Source organism: Mercurialis annua, linkage group LG2 (genome assembly GCF_937616625.2).
Source record: "Mercurialis annua linkage group LG2, ddMerAnnu1.2, whole genome shotgun sequence".
Lineage (NCBI taxonomy): Eukaryota > Viridiplantae > Streptophyta > Magnoliopsida > Malpighiales > Euphorbiaceae > Mercurialis > Mercurialis annua.
In genome coordinates this window covers 46593600-46616009 of record NC_065571.1, presented here as the reverse complement: position 1 = coordinate 46616009, position 22410 = coordinate 46593600, and the positions used below count along the sequence as shown (strand labels likewise).

The following is a 22410-nucleotide window of genomic DNA, read 5'->3' as shown; positions in this document are numbered from 1 at the left end:
TTAATTATAATAATAGGAAAAATAGTTTAATAAATTAATTATCGTATTAGCTCGATAATGAATTTATTTTAACTAATTTGGATAGCTAATTAGATAACATTCGGAAAATATTATTTAACGACATAATTGTTATAATTAAAGATTATCGATTTATATCGAGGCGAGTACGACGCAATATAATATAACTTATTTGTTATGTGTTTTGTGACTAGAATGTTGTTAGAGAATCAATTCTAATTACATTTTATTATTGTTTTCTATCTAGATTCGACGAGACAACTACCGGCGGAATCCGGAGTTCAAGGAGTTTTATGGAGTTGCTTTACGTGTTTGGTTTTGGATAAAAAAATCGCGAGTCTACTATTTACTTTGCGTATTATATTTATAAGTTGATTGGTGTGTTGCTAGTTTGATTAATTTAAATGCATTGGATATAAAGTGGTTTTGATAAGATGTTCGTGATATAGTAGATGTTTGCAAAGTGTGATGTTTGGCTTAGCGATCCGTAGAAACGAGCTACCAATTGGGCGTTAATAGAAATGTGTCATCACCAATGTTGTTAAGAGTCTAAATGTTTATATTTAGAAATGTTTGGTTTGAGCTTGTTATATGCTGATTATGTTTGGAAACGGAAACGGAAAGGAGGTTTATGTTTGGTAGATACGAAGTTAAATCGGTGGAACTATCTCGGGACCATATCTAGTGAGTTAACTCAGTTCAACTATCTCGGGACTCCCACCTTGGGTATAAGATGTGACATGAGTTAATTCGGTGGAATTATATCGGGACTAGTCACATGGTAACGATTAACTCAGTTGAACTATCTCGAGACCGCACGATATGAATTTATTTCGATTAATATGTTTTGATACAAATTTATATTTTGCAGTAAGTGTTCTTAAGATTAGGTTTGGATCTGATCGAATTGTGGATTTGCTTTGATGTTTGTTTTCGGATTGGCTATTAGTTTGCGTTCTATTTATACAAATTATATTTACAATACCTTGTGTAAATACGAACTCACTCAGTGCCGACTGATCTTTCCATAATGTGTCTATTTCAAGTTTGCTTTGGTGTTACGTGGTCGAGCTTTCATTTCATATTTTGAAAATCTCACTGCAAATCATTCATGGAAAGTATTAAGTTTAAATATAAAAATAGATTTATTTTAATTCAAAAAAATATAAGTAAATTCTTTATTTTTTTGAAACTAACTAAAAGCCATAATCAAATTAAAGCTAATTTAAATTCTTAATTAATTTAATTAAATTTAAATAAATTTTAAACACATACAATTAATATATACTAGACATTAAAAATGTTTTTGAATTTTTTTTAGAAATAAAAAAGACGTTAATTTAATATTTCAGAATAAAATCGAAATATAAAATGTAAAATAAATAAAATTAATCAGTTTTTAATATTAAAAAAAAAATTAAAAGAATTTAAGAGGTCGGATTTTTTTAAAGCATAATGCGAAAAAATAATTAAAAAACAACGCAAGAACTTGAGACTTAAATTATCATGATGTTGATTTATTTTTTGGCAGGGTTGTTACGTTGACCAAATAAGTAAAGACGCACGTGGTCCAATGACAGTGGAGTACCATAATATAAGGTGTCTTTTTCATTACGCGGTTTACTGCCACGTGGTCATCAGGTGGAAGAAATAATTGTTTCAAATTTTCCGGAATGTCTGAAAAACATGTCAGCAAAGTATGTCACCTGTTGGCCCCACATTTCCCACGTGGACTTGACATCGTGTATACTCCCTCCGTCCCATTCTAATTGAACACTATTTTCTTTTTGGGTGTCCCATTCTAATTGACACTTTCCATTTATAGAGTAGTTTTTACACTACTTTTTTCTTTATACTCTCTTCAATTAATGCATTTAGAAAGCATATTTTTGAAAAGTTGTGATGCATTTAATGTAATGTAAGGATATAAAAGTAATGTTACTAAAATTTCTTAAATAATGTGCAATTGAAATTTTCTCAATTAGAATGGGACGGAGGGAGTACATACTAAATCAATACTAAATACTCCTTCTGTCCCAAATTGATCAACAGCTAAGGATAAATTCGAATATTAAAAAATATATGAATCCTAAATAAAATGAGTTATTATATGATAAAATATCATACTTGCCCTCATTTAATATAATAGTAGTTTTAATTTTTTTGTTTTAATTTTTTTTGTGTTTTCAGGATATTTCCTATAATTAATAAAGGTATACTTGACAATTACTTATTTAAATAAATATCTAATACCTATAATTTGGTACAAAAAAATTTAAAATAGTGTCTATCAATTTAGGATGGAGGGGGTATTAAATTACGAAAAATTGTGTCAAAAAAAGTCTGAAATTTAATTTTGTATTCAAAAAAATCTAATATTTTGGATACAGTAACTCTCTAATAGCTAATATTTAATAAATTAATGAATTAATAATTTTAATGAATTAATAGAAAATTATGTGAAACCAACTTCATTTCACGTAATTAATAATCTATTATTTAATAATTAATAAAATTTAAAATTTAAAATTTAAAATATATTCTATATAAATATTAATTATTAGAGAAATTTTTCTTAAAAAATATATAACAATTGATGATTTATTTGGAATAACACTAATCTTGATACGTAAAATGGAAGTTAAAATCCATCAAATTACAATTTTCGTGTTCATTTGAGAAAATTTTAAAAGAAGTTATTAGATGAGAAACTAAAAGTAAGTGAAGCATCCCGAGTACAAAAAGATATTAGAAGTCATTTTACTTCATTAATACAGTTTCTTGATAATTAATTTCTAATTTAATACCAAGTTAATATTTTTATAAAATGAATATAATTTTTTTTAGATTAATTGATTGTGAAAAGTATTTAATTGGTTTTTTTATAATACAATATTATTATTAGGTCTACGAAGGCATATGCTTTAAAATATATTTTATACTTTTTATAATTTTTTCTTGCATATACTTTAAAATATATTTTATATTTTTTATAATTTTTTTTATACAAATTCAATGAATTAATAATTCTACTAATTAATAAATTTTAAATCCACCATCTATATTAATTATTTGAGAGTCGACTGTGTGTCTATTTTGCAATATTACATTATTCGAGTGCTTCTGTTTCTGGAACCGAAATTAAGAAATAATCAAAGAAAAAAAAATTAAGGATTTTAAGAATCAAACATTAAATAATAAAATGAATCTTAATTTTTTGACATATTTTAAAATTACACTCAGTCAACCTCATATAAAAGCTAAAAAATGTTACATTTGCTCCTTAATATTACAAAACAAAGTTCAAATTGCTTAAAATTGAATTCCTTTGTAATTCAATTGTTTAGTCTATAATATTAATAAAAAAATTAAACAGGTCGGTTCAGTCGATTCAATTAGACTTACTAGACTAGACAGCTGGCTAGTTCCTAATTCAATTAACTGGATCAAATAGTTGCCAATTTTTGGTTCAATGAGTTGAACTGGTCGGTCCATCCGGTTCTTTAATCATAACATATAATTCTTGTTGATATGAATTCTAAAAATGCCATTATGCTTTAGTTATAGTGGGTACACTTGGCTATCCAAAATTTTCACTATAGTGCTTTTGAAAGGGATACTTTTAAAGGATATTTTAAGTTAAATATAAACATATGCATTGCTTCCGCCCGATCCGAATTTATAGGTCATTTTATAGGCCGATTCAGTTCGTGAAACGATATAATCAAACTCGGTCTAAAACCGATTAAATTTTGAACTGGGCTAAAATTGGCTTGGAGAGGAGGCTGATTCTGAGCCCGTTTCAAACTTTTTGGAACTGGAATGGAAAATTCCTGTTTTAAAAGAATGTCCAGTTCCAAAAAATTAGAACCAGCCCGGAACTGACATTCCTACAGATCCAAGCCAAGTTTAATATGGTTCAAGATTTGACTTGTTTCAGACTAGTCTTGAGCGCGTTGATTCACGAGCTGAACTCGCCCATAAAATGACTTATCCTTTTAACGGTTCCAGTTCCAACCCTGTGAAAAAACAAAAGTTTTAAATAACCTACTATGCATATACATTATTAAATATTAACTATTCTACTATATTTATTTTTAATATATATATATATATATATATATATATATATATATATATATATATATACATATATATACACACACATATATACATATTTATACACATCATTTATACTATATATAATTAATTATTAAAATCTATTTTTTCTATTAATTGATGGATCCGTGCATCTCAACGGCTTATTCTACAAAACAGTGTAGATGACTAATCGGACGGTAGTTGCCTGATTAGCTGTCTGATGCTTAAATTAGTATTGAGTTTAAGGGCGAATAATTGTACTCAATGTAGTTATGTTATGTGTTTAGGCATACCTCAAACTCCTTATATAATAGTAGTGAGGAAATTTCTTATAGAGTCAAAATAGGAAAGGGATTCCTATGCTACGAAAAGGATTCATATTTGGCATGTAATTCTGTTTAGGAATGAGTCTCCTGAATAGGATTATACTTCTTGATTAGGAATACGATCCTGAATAGAAATATATTCCTCGTTCTTCTAGAAGGTCCGAGTCTTTTACAATCTCCTTTATTAGCGATTATTGTAGTTCGAATTATATGCAGATTACATTTTTGAATATCCATATTCGGATCATGGGATTTGATCTTTTTCCTGTTTGGTTGAATACTCATGGATTCATCTTAGCTTGAACATGGTTCTTTGACGTACCATTTTTCGGCGCGTTCGAGGTACGATTCGGTGGGCGACTGCCACATCTCGATTCATAATATCTATATGGAATTCGATTTTCATTATTAGCTCCCCCCACCGCAAGTAAGCTAATATCTGGTATTTATACCTTATTTGATTTTTTGCTTATACCGTTTGACACGTGTTCATGATGAATCACATATCTTTTCATTTTGAAATCTTTTCTTCTTTATTACTGCATTGCTCCTTACTGTTCATTTGTTTTGTCAAATTTTATCTTCTGGCACTTGATCTTCATTGATTGGATTTGAAATTTCTTGTTTATTTATCTTCATTTAACGAAGCGGCAAAGTTAACATCTTTAGGGTGAAATTCGTATTTTGAGCAAAGCCACCTTTTTTTGGTGAAACCCTTTTTTGGGAGAATCTTTATCGTGGGTGGAGCCCTAATATTGGGAAAACCCTTATCTTTGGGTTTCTCAGGAGTCCACTTTAGTGGGCGAAGTCCTCGTGTTTGAGCAACATTATTTTTCTTTAAACATTGTTAACTTTCTTAACATACTGAGCTTTTTACCACGTGTCATAATTGTAACACATTTTTCTTTTATGTTAAGCGTGTCGTTCTACTCACTTATTTGGTTGTTTGTCGCTTTTATCTTTATCTTCAAGTTTGTAGCCCATAATTTTGATGGCATCTTTAAATTCTAGTCTTCTCATTTTTTTTAATATAATATTTCTTTATTTTGAAAATTTTTACTTTCTTGACATTCTTTTTGGAAATCAGTCTTTCAAACTTCTCCATAAGTATACTGATCTCAGAGAGTATTTATGCCCGTTTTACGATCTGGTATTTTATGATATTTCTTATTTATTTTTTGCTATTTTCTCGTGGAATCTGTAACACTTTGTTTTGGTGATGCTTTACTTTAAAGCTGTCATAGGTAGAGTTTTATATTTCAGATGATTCCTTTTTTTTTTCTTCCCCTTAAGGCGATTCATTTAAGATAGATCTATACCTACTTTTTCTTTCTCTTTGTGCAAAAACTTTGTATTTTATTTTTTGAATTTTCAGAGTCAATATAAAATGTTAGATTTTAAGGTTAATCTAAATCTTTTAGGATTTTTATTCAAGGTTCGGGATAACCTATATTTTTTCCTCTTGGAGTTTTATTCAAGGTTCGGGGTTCCCTATCTCTTTTTTCCCTCTTGGAATTTTTGTTTAAGATTTAGGTGAATCTATTTGTTTTTTCCCTCTTGGGGTTTTAATTCAAGATTCGAGTGAACTTATCTCTTTTTTCCCTTTTAGGGTTTTTATACAAGTTTCGGATGAACCTATCTCTTTTTCTCCTTCTTGGGGTTTTTATTAAAGATTCAAGTGAACCTATCTTTCTGTCCTTTTTGGGGTTTTTATTCAATGTTCGAGTGAACTCTTTTTTTCCTCTTGCTGTTTTTATTCAAGGTTCGGGAGAACCTATCTCTTTATTCTTTTGGGGTTTAATTTAGGGTTCGGGCAAAGCTATCTCTTTTTCGCTCTTGGAATTTTTATTCAAGGTTCCGGCGAACCTATCTCTTTGCATTATTTCGCTCTCCATATTTCAGATGGTGTTTTCTTTATTTTCTTGATTTCTTTCTCTATCTTCATTATTGTTCTGGATAAAATTCTTTTTATTTCCTATTTTGTCTGCTTTCCTATCTTATCCAAATTTTCTTAAAAAATTTCCAGCAACTTCATTAAGTCTTTGATAATAAATTCTGATTAGTCAATCCCGGCCGTGGTCCTGATGATTCCATAGGATCCTCTGCCGGGATGCAGTGTTTTTGTTGGAGTCTTTTCCAAACTCTCAAGATTAAGCATATCTGATATATTTGTTTGTTTATTCTTAGAATTAGTCCCGCCAGATGCCATCCTCCAATGAGATTTTACTTGGTTCGCAGAAAAGTTTTTTCGATTAGAAGTTTATGAGCTTTCCCCATAGACGGCGCTAATTGACAGATCCGGACATCTCGACGGCTTAACATTGAAAACAGTGAAGATGGCTAATCAGACGATGGTTCTCCGATTAACTCTCCAATGGTTAAGTTAGAGTTGAGCTTAAGAAAGATATTTGCATTCAATGTACTTATGTTGTGTGTTTAGTCATACCTCAACCTCTTTATATAGTAGTGAGGGAATACTTTGTAGAGTCAAAATAGCAATGCAATTCCTATTTAGCATATGAAATCCAAATACGAAAAGGATTTCTATTTAGTATGTAAGTCTATTTAGAAATGAGACTAGTCAATATATTTAATATCAAAAGTAATAATAAAAAAATCAATTATTAATTTATTATCTATATGTAGAATATTGCAAAAGGATAGAATTAAGAAGATAAATAAAAAATCAACTTTAACTAATTTAATTACTATTCTTTAGTATTTATGTTTATTTAGATGTTCTGTTATTTTTGAAGCGAATAATACATACTTTATAATACAATGAAAAAAAAATGACAAATTTCCGCTCTCATCATCAAAAGAATAAAGTAACGCGATTCAGTGCAAAACTTTACGCTAAAAATCACTTATTGTCTTAGGCTTTCGAGCCTTTTAACACCACTGTCTTTAAAAATAAATTTCAGTCTAAATATTTTATGGTCTTGGAATTTGATAGCCATTGTACTCCATGTTGTTAGTTTTTGCTTCACATTATAAATAATTGTTGACATTTTAAAAATAAAAATAATTAAAACACACTTAATATCATCTGATACGTCATTAAAGTATCTTAAAATTTTAAAATACCTAAAATTCCCATAAATTCAAAAAAATCTATTTGAAAAAAAAAATTATCTAGCCACTTCCGCCGCCGTTCTGCCACACCCGCCGTTGCCCTTAGACGAAGACGAGTTGTTTGAGTCCTTAGAGTCAGCTTGAGGAAGATGAATCCATGTAGAATTGTCTTCCTCTAACGAACTCAGTTTGTCTAAGGACGACTCCGGGTTCGTCGGCCTCAAAGTTCGTCTTAGGACGAGTCATCTGTCTATGTCTTCTTAGACGAACTCGGTTCGTTTTGATGATGAACCTGTTAGAATTATTCCTAAAATTCTAATTAGTTTAGGACTTAAATTTATCCTAATATGTGTTGGATACTTATTATATCTATGATTGGTCTGTGTAGGAAAAGGAAGTCTAAATCCTTTTTGGATTTGAACTCCTTATTTCTTTGACCTATTCAGAACTCTATAAATTGAAAAGTTATGGCTTAGAGAATTTAAAAGTGTGAGGTAGATTAGTACGACCAAAGCATTATTAGGTTTTATTGTTTGGTTTGGGCATTAGAAAAATCTCTACCGTTCTTTTATATTCTTCATCTATTAGTGAATAAAACTCGTTCCTTTGCCCGTGGAGTTGTCATTGACGAACCACGTAAATCTTGTGTTTGTTTTTAGTTCGATTCTTTATTTTGCCATAAGCTTGATTTCTTAATTTATTTTCTGCTATTCCGCTGCGACTAATCTCACAATAAGTGGTATCAGAGCGATAGTTCGATTTTCGGGATTTATTTGGAAAATTTTCTTCTATGGCTATGACAAAATTTAAAATTGAGAAGTTTGATCGCACCAAGAGTTTTGTCCTATGGAAAATCAAGATGCATGACTGTTTGACATAAGCTGGATTGCAAAACGCATTATTGGAGAAGGAGAAGCTGTTAGAGAAGATGATTGAAGACGAGATTGAAGATTTGGATGAGAGAGCTCTATCTACCATCCAACTATGTTTATCTGATGATATTTTGCGTGAAGTTCTACGCGAAAAATCCGCTTTGGATTTGTGGAAGAAACTTGAAGCACAGTTCTTGAAGAGATCTCACAAGCAAACTTGTTGTCAAAAACCGTCGACATATACTGCATATGGCTGAAGGTACGTCTTTGAAAACACACCTTGGGGAATCCAATTTCATTATAATGGATTTGGAGAGTCTGGATATTAAATATGATGAAGAAGATCTGCCTCTCATGTTGCTTCGTTCATTACCTTCTGATTATAAGCAATTTCGTGAAAATTTAATATTTAATCATGATACGCTTTATGTTGAGGGAGTTAAATCTGCCCTATTTTCGAAGGAGCTAATTGGGAATGCTAGTCAGATGTTTGATACTGCATTTACAATTAGTACTAGCATGAAGACATATTATGATAACAAGTGTCTGAAACACAAAAACTCCACTTGTAATTATTGCAAGAAGAAGGGGCATCTAAAGATTGATTGGTGGAAAAATCCAAAAAGCAAAAACTACCGAAAGCCTAAAGTTCAAGCCAATATTGTTGAAGATGAATCGGATGAGGACCATGAAGATGTGTTAGTAGTTTGTATTCAGGTTTTAGGGGGAGTCGGTTCTACAACCGGTTTAACCCAGAGAACCGGCTTGGTCCAAAAGTACAGCAGAAATCTATAAGTTTGAAAATTTATACATATTCAGGTTGTTCATATCACATTTGTTCAAATTTTGATTGGTTTTCCGAATACAACAGAGTTGATAGTGAAGTTGTAGTTATGGGTAATGGTTGAACTTGCATAATTTTGGACATTGATTCAGTCAAGATCAAGATGCATGATGGAAAAGTTAGAACTGCCGTTCGACATGTTCTTGAAATGCGTAAGAATCTCATCTCTCTATCTACTTTGGAAATGAGTTTTATGGCTGGAATGGGGTTTTGTATATTGTGAAAGATGAAGTGGTGTTACTGAAAGCTCATAGAGTTGGTCGTTTGAATGAGATTGATGGATTATTTACGACTTCATCTCTTTCGCCAGATTCTACTGAGGACATTGCCAAGATCAAGGCCAACAAATTTGCATCTGCGTGCCAATTGGTTGATAAGTTATTTGATTTATCTATTGTGTCATTTTGCATTGACAAGTTCAAGAGGTTTTTGGGCTTGTTTGGAATTTCTCAACTGTAATAACCACTTATGGTGAAGTGTAGAAAGTGGAGTTTGATTATCATTCCAACTCAAAATGCAAGAGAATTCTAGTGAAGGGTGAGATTGTTAGGATTATTCTTAGAATTTTAATTAGTTTAGGACTTAGATGTATCCTAATATGTGTTTTTTTTAACAGAGATAGATATTACATACTACTACTACAAACAAATCTAAAAAGCTACAAACAAAGCTATATATATACATACTACCCTTTTTACAAATATGTGAAAATTCGCCATTCACGCCATCCACACCGTTTACGTAATGCATCGCCGAGCTCGCCAAGATGACGGAATGATGCCGCAGCCGCTGCTTCTGACGCTTCTGACGTGTGAGCCTGCTCCAGATGTCTTCTCCATAAATCTTCTTCTTTTTCTTCCTTTTTGTCCGCAAGGGGGCCCGAACTCAGGACCCTTGGAACTTTATGCCTCACTCCTTAGCCAACTGAGTTAGAGATCATTGGCGTATCCTAATATGTGTTGGATACTTATTATATCTATGATTGGTCTGTATAGGAAAAGAAAGTCTAAATCTTTTTTGGATTTGAACTCCTTATTTCTTCGACCTATTTATAACTCTATAAATAGACAAGTTATAACTTGTAGAATTTAAGAGTGTGAGATAAATTAGTACGATCAAAACATTATCTGGATTTATTAATGAATAAAACTTGTTGCTTCGCGCGTAGAGCTATTGACGAACCACATAAATTTTGTGTTTATTTTTAGTTCGGTTTTTTATTTTACCATAAACTTAAATTTTTAATTTATTTTCTGCTATTCCGCTGCGACTAGTCTCACAACATAACCTCAAACGAACATTGTTGGTGAATTCAAACCAAATTAATAGTATAAAATTATAAAGTTAATAAAGAGTCCCAAATATTTGAAGTCGAGAAGAAGAAAAACAAATGTCAAAACACATAAAGAGGTGGTTAGGCACCCAGCTGTATGTAATTCATTTTAACATCTTAATGTTCTGTCCTCCATTTTCTCTTTTAGTGACGTTTTTTCTTTCTTTTTCTCGGGAAAATGATAGTTTTCTTTTCAACCTTTTAAATACACCGCCACCGCCCCCCTTCCCATACCGTACTCTACTTTGTTGTACGATTCCCGCGTCGTCCACCGGCGGCAGCTTACGACCCATTTTTTAATCTTTTTATATTAGGAACCTACTTTTATTATTATCCTATTATATATTTCACAGTTACAAATTCAGTTTGACCTCTCAATGTTTACCATGTGTTACCTAAAGTTTACGGAATTCTTTTTTTTTTTTAGTAAGCCCATCCGGTTTCCAAGGCTTCGCCCTAACTAATCCGGATCCGACCCGTGTCGCGCACCTGGCATGGTGGGTGAGTCTTCCAGTGGGAATTTTTTGCATTCACAAGGACTCGAACCTGAGACCTTGCTTAAGCGATACCAAGCCACTTACCACTTGGACCAACTCCCATTGGTAAAGTTTACGGAATTCTAATAAAGAGTTACTAGTAACTAGCGTGCCAAATAATTAAAATTAAATTAATTATGACTTACTTTGAAACTTAAAGTATCTAAAAATTTGTGATTGCTTCAAAAATATCAAACATTATAAGAAACGAAAAGATTAAAGTTTAAAAAAATTGAAATTCTTTCAAGTTGAAGTGAACTTAAAGGACCATATTCAATGAGTTTATATCTTTTATCAATAAATGGTCCACTTTCTTCAAAAATTTAATTAAATGAAAACCTAAATTTAATTAAATGAATCTCCACTATTTATTTTTATAATAAATGGTGTAGATTGGACAACACGACTCCTCAAATTTACTTCAACTTAAGAAAATCCTAAAATATCTATACTATATATAAAAGCACGGATGAGAGATAGGGGGAGGGGATAGATACATTTACGTTCATGTCTTTTTTACTTTATAAAATATAATTATTAAATTTATAATAATTATTAGAGTTAGGATACTAACTAAAATAAATTATTTATAATATTATATGGAAATTTAGTAAAATAATGGTTTCCGATTACAAAATGGCATGAATATTTCCGATGATTGCTTGATGAATTACTTATAAAATCTTGCAATTTTCTCCAACAAATGATCAATAAATGGTCCACTTTCTTCTCTCTTTTTTATCCCATATAATTGTTTATGTTTGGGGAGGGAGAGAGCTTGTGGGAGGATTTGAACCCACGACCTTGGCATTTACAGCTCAGCGCTTATACCATTTGAGCTACATCTCATTGGTCAAATCACAATTTAAAGTGTTGATTTTTTTATATTATCTTTATTTAAAGTCTACTATTTAATGCTATCAGTATAAAGAGTAAATTAGTCATAACATTTAAATTGCACCCTAAATGGAAAACTTTAGACGATGTTATTACTATAAACATGAAAATATTTAAAGCAACTAAATTTAATAGTAATATCATACTTTCTTCTACTTGGACAAATTCAAACAAGTCCTGTATCTGAAAAAATTCAATTAAGTTATAAATGAGAAATTAATTAGATATATAATTAAACTTTTATAATTTTATTAAAAATTAAATAAAATAAAAATTGATATTTGAATGACTTCGACTACCCTCCAACCCCACCGCTGCTTTCGGACCAGCCAAACTGGATTTTGTTCGTCTTCTTTCATATAAGACAAACCAGATCTAGTTTTTTTTTTTAGAATAACCAGATCTAGTTCATATTCCTTCATGGGAGACGAACCAAGTTGTCTTTTATAGGAGTATAATACTCCTATTATTCAAGTCGTTTTGTATCACTTTGTTATATTTTATCATGCGTTTATAAGTTATTATGTGCCTTATTACGTGTGTGAGCGTTTCAGGTAAAACAGAGAGTTTGCGAGACTTTTTGGGTTCAAATGCACAAAGTATTGAAGATATCATGAAGTCGGAAGTTAGAACGAAGAAGTGATGCAAAAGAAGGCTCAAACCTTGTCTCTTTAGAGAAGCCAAGCTTTGAAATCGAGAAGCACCAGTTTGTGCTTGTCTCGATAGAGAAGCTCATTTACAAAGACTTCTCGATCGATATAAAAAGTAAAAATAAAAATTGGAAAAACAAGCTTCTCGATCGAGAAGCTCATGTTTAATGAACTTCTCGATTGAGACATGAAAAAAAATCAGGAAAATATCAGTTTTGAATTTCGATCCTTAATTACTTGTTTCATTTTCTTTTTTGGCCCAACACATTTGTATTGGGATGTTTTTTATTAATTATGTTTTTTTGTATATGAGGCACTTTATCTTGTTTTTAGGATTATCCAATTTAAAAAAAACAATCATAACTTTAACATATTCCTTTAGTTGTTTCTTTGTAGAGATTTGAATGTTCTTCATATTCATCAATTAATTTTCATATTTTAGGATTGTTCTTCAAGTGCTTCATTTGATACAAGTATTGTTATTTTATTTTAAAGCTTCATTATCTTAATAATGGTTTTAATATTCATTAATTATTTCAAAGTAACTATTCTCCACTAAATGCTTAAATTCTATTTTTTCATTTAATTAGTTTTACAAAGCTAGTTATGAGTAGGTAAATATCTAATTTAGGGGTTGTTAATAATTGTCATGTTATGGATTAGATGATTAAGGTTGGTTTGTGATTAGAGTTTATTATGTTTATTAGACTTCATGCTTAGATTAAAGGGATCTCTTAATATATATTTTGTGTTTAATTAATTGAACGAGAGTTATTTAATTAAACGGATCTAGTTAGACACAATCTTAGAGTTCAATCACGCGAGAGCGGTTTAGGGCTTAAGTGGTTGCTATTAATCGTGTTTGGTTAGTATTATCGAAATCTAATTACGCAAGAGCGAGTTAGATTTCAGTGTATTAATCAAATTTCTGTGCTTTCAATTTTAAAATTAAAAGAGCGGAATTGATACCTTCGCATGACTTGACCCTAACCGATATCACTGATCGACCTAATTACCTACGATTCGCTGTGGCATGTTTAGTAACCTTTAGATGCCTTTTATCTAGACTTGTTCATGGGTCGGGTTTGGGTGGGTTCGGGCCGGGCTTAGGCGGGCTTGACTTTTTTAAAGGCAAGCTTTAGCCCATCCAAGCTCGGTTCGGACTTTAAATATACTATCTAAGTCCGGTCCTAATTCACTATTTTTATGGGCTCGGACCGGGTTTGGATGGGCTTACGTTGTTATTTTAAATATTAAAAGTCCGAACCCGCCCATAAAAAATCAGACTTTTGTCGGGCTCGGACTCGGGCCGGATTTGAAACCAAAAATTAGTGTTCAAGTCCGATCCTAAGAGGACGGGCCTAGACGGACCGGCCGGATACCCAAGTCCATAAACATGTTTACTTGGACTTGTTTTAATTGTTAATTGCCTTTAGTTTGATTAACTGCTTTTCTAGTTATTAAATTGGTTGTTTGTTTGTTTGGATCTTGCCTTTAATTTGATTAATTGCTTGTCTAGCTATTAAATTGCTTGTCTAGTTATTAAATTGCAAAGTCTTCGTGTGCTAATCAAATTGAGATTCTTTTACAATTCATTCTCATCAAATCATTTCATCCTCGTAGGTTCGATACTCAAACTTTTGTCCACTTTGTTATGAGTTGCAAATGACCCACAATTTTCTATGGAGGAAGACAAACTGTTGGCCAGAGTTGGAATATGCCGATGAAGTCAAAATAAGAGTTGGAATATGCCGTTAAAATATCGAGTTGAATATAAATATAATATCATTAATTTTTATTAAATAATTAAGGTATCGTTATTTATAAGTGTTATTTTTTGAATTTTTAAAGAGGAAGATTTTTTTATTATATTTATAATATTAAAGACTATTTAAAATATATGTTAAATATGAAGAAATTAAATTGAATATTATCCAAATAAAAAAAAGTTTAATTTAATCTTTTAGGATGCAATAAGTAAAAAATACAAAATAGGGTAAAATTAATCGTATTTAAAATCAGGGGTGCAATTGAAAAGAAGATTAAAAATTGTTAGTTTTGAGACTATGAAGGCTAAAAAATAAACTAGATAATTGTTTTTAGAAGGAGAGTATGACAAATCATTGTAAATTTAGTACTCTTCCGTCTCAAATTGATAAACACTATTTTAAATTTTTTTGTCCCAAATTATAGGCTATAATTTATTGCTTGAATGTCTAAATGATATATAAATTAGCCTTATTAATTATAATATATTATATAAAAAAAAAGCAAAATATTAAGAAATAAAGTAAACACCGCATTAAATAAGGACAAATGTGATATGTTTTTATAAAATTACTCATTTCAATTTATAATTGTCTTAAACTGTCAATTAATTTGAAAAACATTAATCGACAAAAAGTATAAATAGGATTACAAAGTTAAGGGTCCCAAAGAGAATGATCATCCCACTCATCATTGTCAAAAACCATGCACTCTTCCACCATTCCCATCTCCATCCACATCTTCGGTGAGTCCAAAGGAGACTCGTTGATGGCTTCAATCTCTTGTTGCGACAGGGTAACCGTGACCGGACCAACCATGGTCGAACTCGAACCACCGCCACCAGTAACACTACCACTTTCAGGGTGGCCAATAGGCGGTCTAAGGCGAATAGCAGCTTCATGAGCCGCCATGCGAATATCATCAGCATTAGAACTTGCAGGCTTAGGATAGTCCAAATGAGGAAAGTTAAGTTTAGCTTCATCCCCTCTTAGATATAAAGCAGCAACATCATAAGCAGTTGCTGCCATTTCAGCTGTCTCAAAACTACCTAACCAAATCCTCGTTTTCTTGCCCGGCTCGCGTATTTCCGACACCCATTTCCCCCATTTTCGCTTACGTACGCCTCGATAGCTAGAGGGGATACCACCGCGATTCGCACTACTCATCGGTAATTAATTTAAACAATAAGTTATTGATTAATAGTTAATCAAGGAGTAATGTGATCGGTCCAGTTATAGGTATTTATAACTATAACTCGACAATGAACAAGAAAACAAAGTGAGGTTCCAAGCAGATGCATAAGTGTAACAACAATCGAAAAAAAAAAATCTAAAGCATGATGATTATTATGTTTTACTTAAGTTTGAAAAATTAATCCTAGAACAGTAAAAGATTTTTTAAAGATTGAACGAATCATAAAATGGCACTAAATTGTATGTAATGAAAAATTAAGTTTTAGATTTGGTGGGGGCAAGCCATATTAAAATGATATAAACGCGGTTTTGATAGCAGGTGGAATAGAAGAAGACGAGGGTCCACTTTATTATGTTTAGATCAGTCTAGAGAAGAAGTATTGCAACATAAACAACTTCTTTAATGGTTGTAATGGCATTTGCCTAGCTCCCACAACCTCGCATTAGTAAAATCGCTTTCATCCTCATCTTAGAGGGTAAATTATAAAAATAATATTACGAATTTTAATGTGTTTTATAATTATAATATAAAACTTAAAATTTTAAAATATTAGTCATCAATTTTTATTTTTTGACAAATTTAAACACTAATCTATTATATTTTGAAAAAAAAAATACTAAAGTGGTTGTCCGAAAAATATATATTTTATTGTTTATATTAGCGTTTTTCAATAAAAAATAGTTTGATACATTAGCTAATGCAACGTGATAATAATGTGTTTTTTTTAACTTTTAGGCTTAATTATTTAAAAACCACCCACCTTATAACTTTTTTTCATTTATACCATGATCTAGGAAAATGTTCAATTGTACCCTATTTTTGATTTTTATGTTTCATTTGTATCCCAAAATTAAAAAATTTGATAATCTAATTAATTTAAGGATGAAAATATAAAAAACAAGATACATAAATGATTAACATTAACGTTTTATCAGAATATAGGTTAAAAATGAAGGATTAATTTAAACTCTTTTTTTCAAAAGAAAATAGGTCAATTCAACTCAATAGGGTAGAGATAAAACATAAAAATCGAAAATAGGGTACAATTGAAAATTTTCCTAAATCATGGTATAAATGAAAAAAAGTTATAAGGTGGGTGATTTTTAAGTGATTAGGCCTAACTTTTAACATGTCATATGAGTAATTGGCAGTCACTTTAGAGATATGAGAGGGTATCACTACAAAAGAGACGGTATTATTGTAACACTAAAACAGATTGTTGAATCTTTGGTTCCAATTGTCGTGATCGGTTCGTGACCTGATTGGTATGTGTAGCGGAATCGAAACCATTCGATAACTATTTAATTATCGATTTGATCAACAAAAATAATATAACAAAATAAACAAATAACACAAGAGATTTACGTGGTTCGGCATTAAATCATACATCTACGGGCGAATAAATCGGGACATTCATTAATCATTAAAAGGAGTACAAAATTAATGGAAAATCAAATAGAGAAATCTCTAATAAATATGCCATCAGAAAAAAAAAACTCAAAAAATGTTTAACTGTTTACTAGGAGTAACTCAAAAGAATTAAGATTAACTTATATTCCTCACATCACACCTAAGAAACACGGAAACTTCGACAAATTTGCGTGTCCCGTTTCGGAAACGTTTCAGAAACCGAAAACTATCAGAGACTCTCGAAAACTCATAAGGAAACGTTTCGGGCCGTTTCCGTAGATAAAAAAATTATATAGGTAGAAAAAAACCTAAAACATTCTCAACTAATAATCTTTTTGAATCAATTACTCACAATTTTTATTGTTTACTTTATCTACAATAAAACTTATCTTCTTTTTTTATTGGATTTAATTATATTTGATTTATTTTATTAATTGGCATAAATGTATAAATAAAATTTAATATATATAATTTTTTATAATTTTTAATATTATAAATATATCCCTATGTTTTTTATTATTTACACGTTTCCCCCATGTTTCGTATCCTTCATTTTAAATATTTTCCGTTTTCCCGTGCCTATTTCGTGTTGTTTCTGTTTCCCCTTTCCGTTTTCGTGCTACCTAGCATCACACACATCCCATTTTCCCTTTATTCACATAAATGTTTATATTATATGTTCGGTTTTTTTGGTTCTAAAAAATATTTTAAATGATGAATGAGATAGTGTATTTATAGTGAATAGATAATCCATATAACATTAAGAATATTGATCCTAATTGGATTATATTTTCTAATTAGCCAATAATTATAAAATTATCATTCTCCCAAATACTTCACTAATAAAATCATAATACAAATAGGAATTTTATGCATATTCCAACAAATTCTATATAAACTTAAATTTTCCAATAAACTATGATTACTGTCGTGTTACACTTTCTCCAATTTAAGTCCAAACCAAACTTATTCCAAAAGAAATATTTCAGGAGGACCATACAAACTTTAAGAATTTTGTAGATATGAGTTTTACATACAAATTTTAAGAAATTTGTGAATATGAATTTTATGGCAGAAATGAGGTTTTAAATATTGTAAAAGATGTTGTGGTTTTATTGAAAGCTCATAGAGTTGATCGTTTGCATCAGATTGATTAATCAGTTACGACTTCGTCTCTTTCGCTAGATTCTACCGATGACAATGCCAAGATCAAGGCCAACAAATTTACAGCTACATGCCAATTGGTTGATAAGTTAATTGATTTATCTTTTGTGTCATTTTTCATTGACAAGTTCAAGAGATTTTTTGGCTTGTTTGGAATTCCTCAATTACGGTTACAGTGGAGTTTGATTTTTATTCTAATTTATTGAAAGCGCAATAGAATTCTAGTTAAGGGAGAGATTGTAAGAATTATTTTTAAGACTCTAATTAGTTTAGGACTTTAATATGTCCTAATATGTATTGGATCAATTTACCAATTATTGGTTTTTGCATAGGAAGAGAATTAGAATTAGACTCTTTATTCCCTTGAATTAATTTGAACTCTATAAATAGACAAGTCTCGTGGATTTATTTAATAGTGAGAGGCAGATTAATACGACCAAAAAAATCGCTACCATTCTTTTATAATTTTGATTTATTAGTGAATAAAATTTGTACATTCACTCGTGGAGTAGTTTTTGATGCACCATGTAAATCTTGTGTTTATTTTAATTTGATTCTATATTTCGTTATAAACTTGATATTTTTTTAATTAATTTTCTGCTAATCTTTTGCATGCTTGCATTACTCTGTTTTTCTGCTACATTGGAAATGCCACTCTTTCTTTAGGAACCCATGATTTCTGTAATTTTATTAGTTCAACTAAAAAACGCTATAAGCAATGGTGTCAACTTCAATGAAGAAACCTTGATACTTCCATTAGGAAACTGCACATTTCTGGCAATTTACCAAAGAATCTCACTAATTTGATCAAACTTCAACATCTTGATATACATTACAATAAATTTACAATAGACTTTCTCTCTGAAATATCCTCTCTTCAACTTCTAAACTTCAGAAACAACTCTCTCACAGCTTCCAGTGGCGTAGCCAGAAATCAAAATTAAGGGGGGCAAAATAATTTTTTTTTATATAATATACAAAATTTGAAAATTTATTAAAATTAAGGGGGTCAATATATAATAATTGTCTAAATAACGTGATAATTTTTTTAAAAATTACTTAGAAAATTTGTCTTTTTGGAAAAATAAGAGGGGCAAATGCCCCTCTTACTCTCCACGTGGCTCCGCCACTGACAGCTTCCGTTCCTGATGAAATTTCCAAGCTTAGAAGTCGCTGAGAAGCAGCACGATATGAAAAAGCAAGCATCACAAGTTTCAGCAAGTCTGTTGTAAAGAAGGGCTGCTGCAACACTTTTTGAATGAAGGGCGAGCAAATAAAACCACCAGTTATTCAGTAGTTTTACTAATCCTGTTAAAAACTTAGGCATATTAGACATAATGCAATTAGATTCCCTTAATTCTAGTCTAGTGATCAGCTACCTATCTAGTTAAGGAAAATATAGTTTTCAAGTAAAACCATTTTGATTTTTGACACGAAATGAACCACCTCCTTACTAATTTCTATAATATCCTCATTGTATCCCATTTGCAACTTATGCTTATACTTTCTAAATAACGGAAAGTAATGTGCCTATTTTACCCTCATATCATATTGAATTAATTCTCCTCTTCGTGAGGTATTACATTCCGTAGCTAATTATATTTCTTTTGCAGAGAAAAGATTTATGCAAATGATGTTTCACATGAAGAATTTTTATCTGTATCTTCTGTCATGGATGCAGATTTTGATTTAACTAGAACGTCTGACGTGATGTCTGCAGTTGAAGGTAACTAAAGAAAAATCTTTGCATCGCATTCAATATTTTTTATGAAGGTTCTACTAATGAAGGGAGTGGTATATTAATATGTAATGCAACGGAACAAAAATTTTAATGTCCGAGACTTTTATAAACCAACAATATATAAATAAGTTCAGCTTGTGATTTTGTATATAATTTTCAGTTCAGAAACTTCTCAACTCCTCTGCTTAACTAAGCATAAGATTTGAAAAAAAAAAACAGAAACCCTTGCATCATAATTCAAAAACAAAAACAGAAACCTTGCATCATAAGTCACAAAAAAAAACTTGATTATAAATATGCATAATTGTGCAAATTACATAGTCATATAGATAAAAATGGGTGGTCTAGCAGCATCTCAGCAGACCATCTAAAACCAGCATTACGACACAAACACCGACCGAAGAAATCAGTAGCATCCTCCGATTCACAAATACTACTTGGAAGATTAGGCAATTCATCAGATTCTCCAATCACATACAAAAGATCCTCAACATCAGAATAGTCCCATGCTGATTTTCCAGTCATCATCTCCACCAGAGTGCACCCGAAAGCCCAAATATCGGCCGGAAAGTCAACTACTTTACTCTCCACAAGCTCCGGAGACATGAACATATAAGTTCCTCTCAGCTCAGAATCAGCCAATCCATCAGCAACCTTCGCCAATCCAAAATCTGCAAGTTTTGCTACAAACTTTCTACCCCTTTTCCCTTCACCAGCGGGAACAAGCAAGATATTATCCGGTTTAATATCGCAGTGAATGTATCCTCGTGAATGAACATATGCGAGTCCTTCAAGAACGTCCCTTGCATAACATTTTACGTCTGAATCCGATAGCCGGCCACCGGGTGATATTCTGATTGTCCTTTCAAGCTAAGCCCGCCGCAGAACTCCAGAAGCAAATCATAAACCTGATTTCCATCACCCATTTGAGTAATCTCATCTCCGTAACAATGCACCACGTGAGGACTGTCCTGAAGTTCGGAGAGAATTTGTTTCTCCTACTGTAACGAAGAAGAATCATCCATGAGAGCAGATTTAACGGCCATTTGAGGAGGAAGATGAGATTTTAAAATTGTAAAACTCTAAAATATAATCTCATATTATCATTTTTTATTGATTATAGAATTGGTTTATCTAATTTCATTATAGAATTAGTTATCTAATCTAAATTAATTTGTTTGTAAAAAAATTAATTCTAGAATATAATTAAATCAAAAATGGTAGATTTCTACAGTTTGTAGGGGCGGTTTAAACCGCCCCTATACCCAAATTTGACCGCCTCTGTAGATTCAATTTCTTGTAGTGTGAGTTTCAATACTATTACAAAGATCATGTAAAAAGTTTAGGCCAAACCCATTGTGAGTAATGTACGTAACAATTGGGTGAATTATTTGATTCAGAACATAGGAGAACGTTCACCTCAAGCTCAACGGTCCTTGGTTAAGTATTTTATGCCTAATGTGGATAATGCCAAATATGGCTATTTTGCACCTCCTATCAACGCCAACAATTTTAAGATAAAGTTAGGAACCATCATCATTCTCCTTAAGAAGCTAGCACTGCCAATTTCATGAAAAATAGAGTAAGGATTCCGATAGTCACAGCAAAATTTATGGAAATTTGTAACACTTTCGAAATCAATGGCGTTCCGGAGGACCAAATCAAATCTTCCCCTGGAGGGATAAAGTAAAGGTGTGGATTTAGTCGCTTCTAAAACTGCGATAACTACCTAGAGGCGGTTGGCTCATACATTTCTTGTCAAGTATTTTTCATTGGCAAAAACAGTTATGTATTGATTAAAGACATTATCAATTTCCAGTAGTTCGACAGAATTGTTAAATGAAGTCAGTGAACGATTCGAAGAATTGTAGAAAAATTGTCCTCAGTCGTAATCTTCCGAAAAATAAATCTCATGCAAATATCTTAAAACGCTACTACAATACCAAATAGGGCTACTATTTTAAGCTCTCAACAAAAATCAAATTAATGCCTCAAACTTTTTATTTGATTAAAAAATTATTAAATTAAGATATTAGGTACGAAAATAAAATATCAAAAAATGTAGTTTTATTAGATAAATTTTATTAGATAAAAACAGTATAATTTTTACTTTATTTAAAAATGATATAATAATAAAATATTGAATTTCTTAAATTTCTTAATTAAAATACTAGAACGATAATAAGAATTGACAATTTATTGAACTTTTATAAATTCAAGGACCTGTTGAGATTGACCATCACATAAAAGGTTGATTTTTTTTTTTTTGTAATTTTTCCTTAAAAGTAGATGTTTTCTTTTTAATTCATATTTATGACTATCTTTAAACTACGTGGTTCTAATAATATCCATATTTTATTGAACTATAATAACAGAATCTCTAAACCAAATCACCGAAAAATAAAATTTTCAAATCGAACACAATTTTGGTCAGTTTTGAGGATCCCATTTTCGAAATCCCCAACTTTTAATTTTTTTTTTG

At 30.9% G+C, this 22410-nt stretch overlaps 2 protein-coding genes across 2 annotated transcripts; both read right to left on the bottom strand.

Annotated features, from left to right (window-relative positions):
* Positions 1 to 15053: 15053 nt before the first annotated feature.
* LOC126668624 (ethylene-responsive transcription factor ERF021-like) lies at positions 15054 to 15585 on the bottom strand. The gene has a single exon (XM_050361813.2). The coding sequence runs from the start codon at positions 15583 to 15585 to the stop codon at positions 15076 to 15078; it is 510 nt and encodes a 169-aa protein (XP_050217770.1). The 3' UTR covers positions 15054 to 15075.
* A 4664-nt stretch (positions 15586 to 20249) lies between these two features.
* Positions 20250 to 21680, bottom strand: LOC126668623 (mitogen-activated protein kinase kinase kinase 17-like). The gene is made up of 4 exons (XM_050361812.1): positions 21658 to 21680; positions 21460 to 21601; positions 20837 to 20926; positions 20250 to 20798 (listed from the first exon to the last, which is right to left on the bottom strand). Exons 1-4 carry the CDS (start codon positions 21678 to 21680, stop codon positions 20250 to 20252), a joined length of 804 nt encoding a protein of 267 aa, XP_050217769.1.
* Between the last annotated feature and the right edge of the window lie 730 nt (positions 21681 to 22410).

Coding starts and splice junctions, on each gene's coding strand:
- LOC126668623 (XM_050361812.1), bottom strand. CDS start 21,680: ATGTATGAGCCAACCGCCTCTAG. Junction 21,602..21,657: donor TATGAGCCAACCGCCTCTAG/GTAGTTATCGCA, acceptor TTATCCCTCCAG/GGGAAGATTTGATTTGGTCC. Junction 20,799..20,836: donor AAATGGGTGATGGAAATCAG/GTTTATGATTTG, acceptor CGGCGGGCTTAG/CTTGAAAGGACAATCAGAAT.
- LOC126668624 (XM_050361813.2), bottom strand. CDS start 15,585: ATGAGTAGTGCGAATCGCGGTGGTATCCCCTCTAGCTATCGAGGCGTA.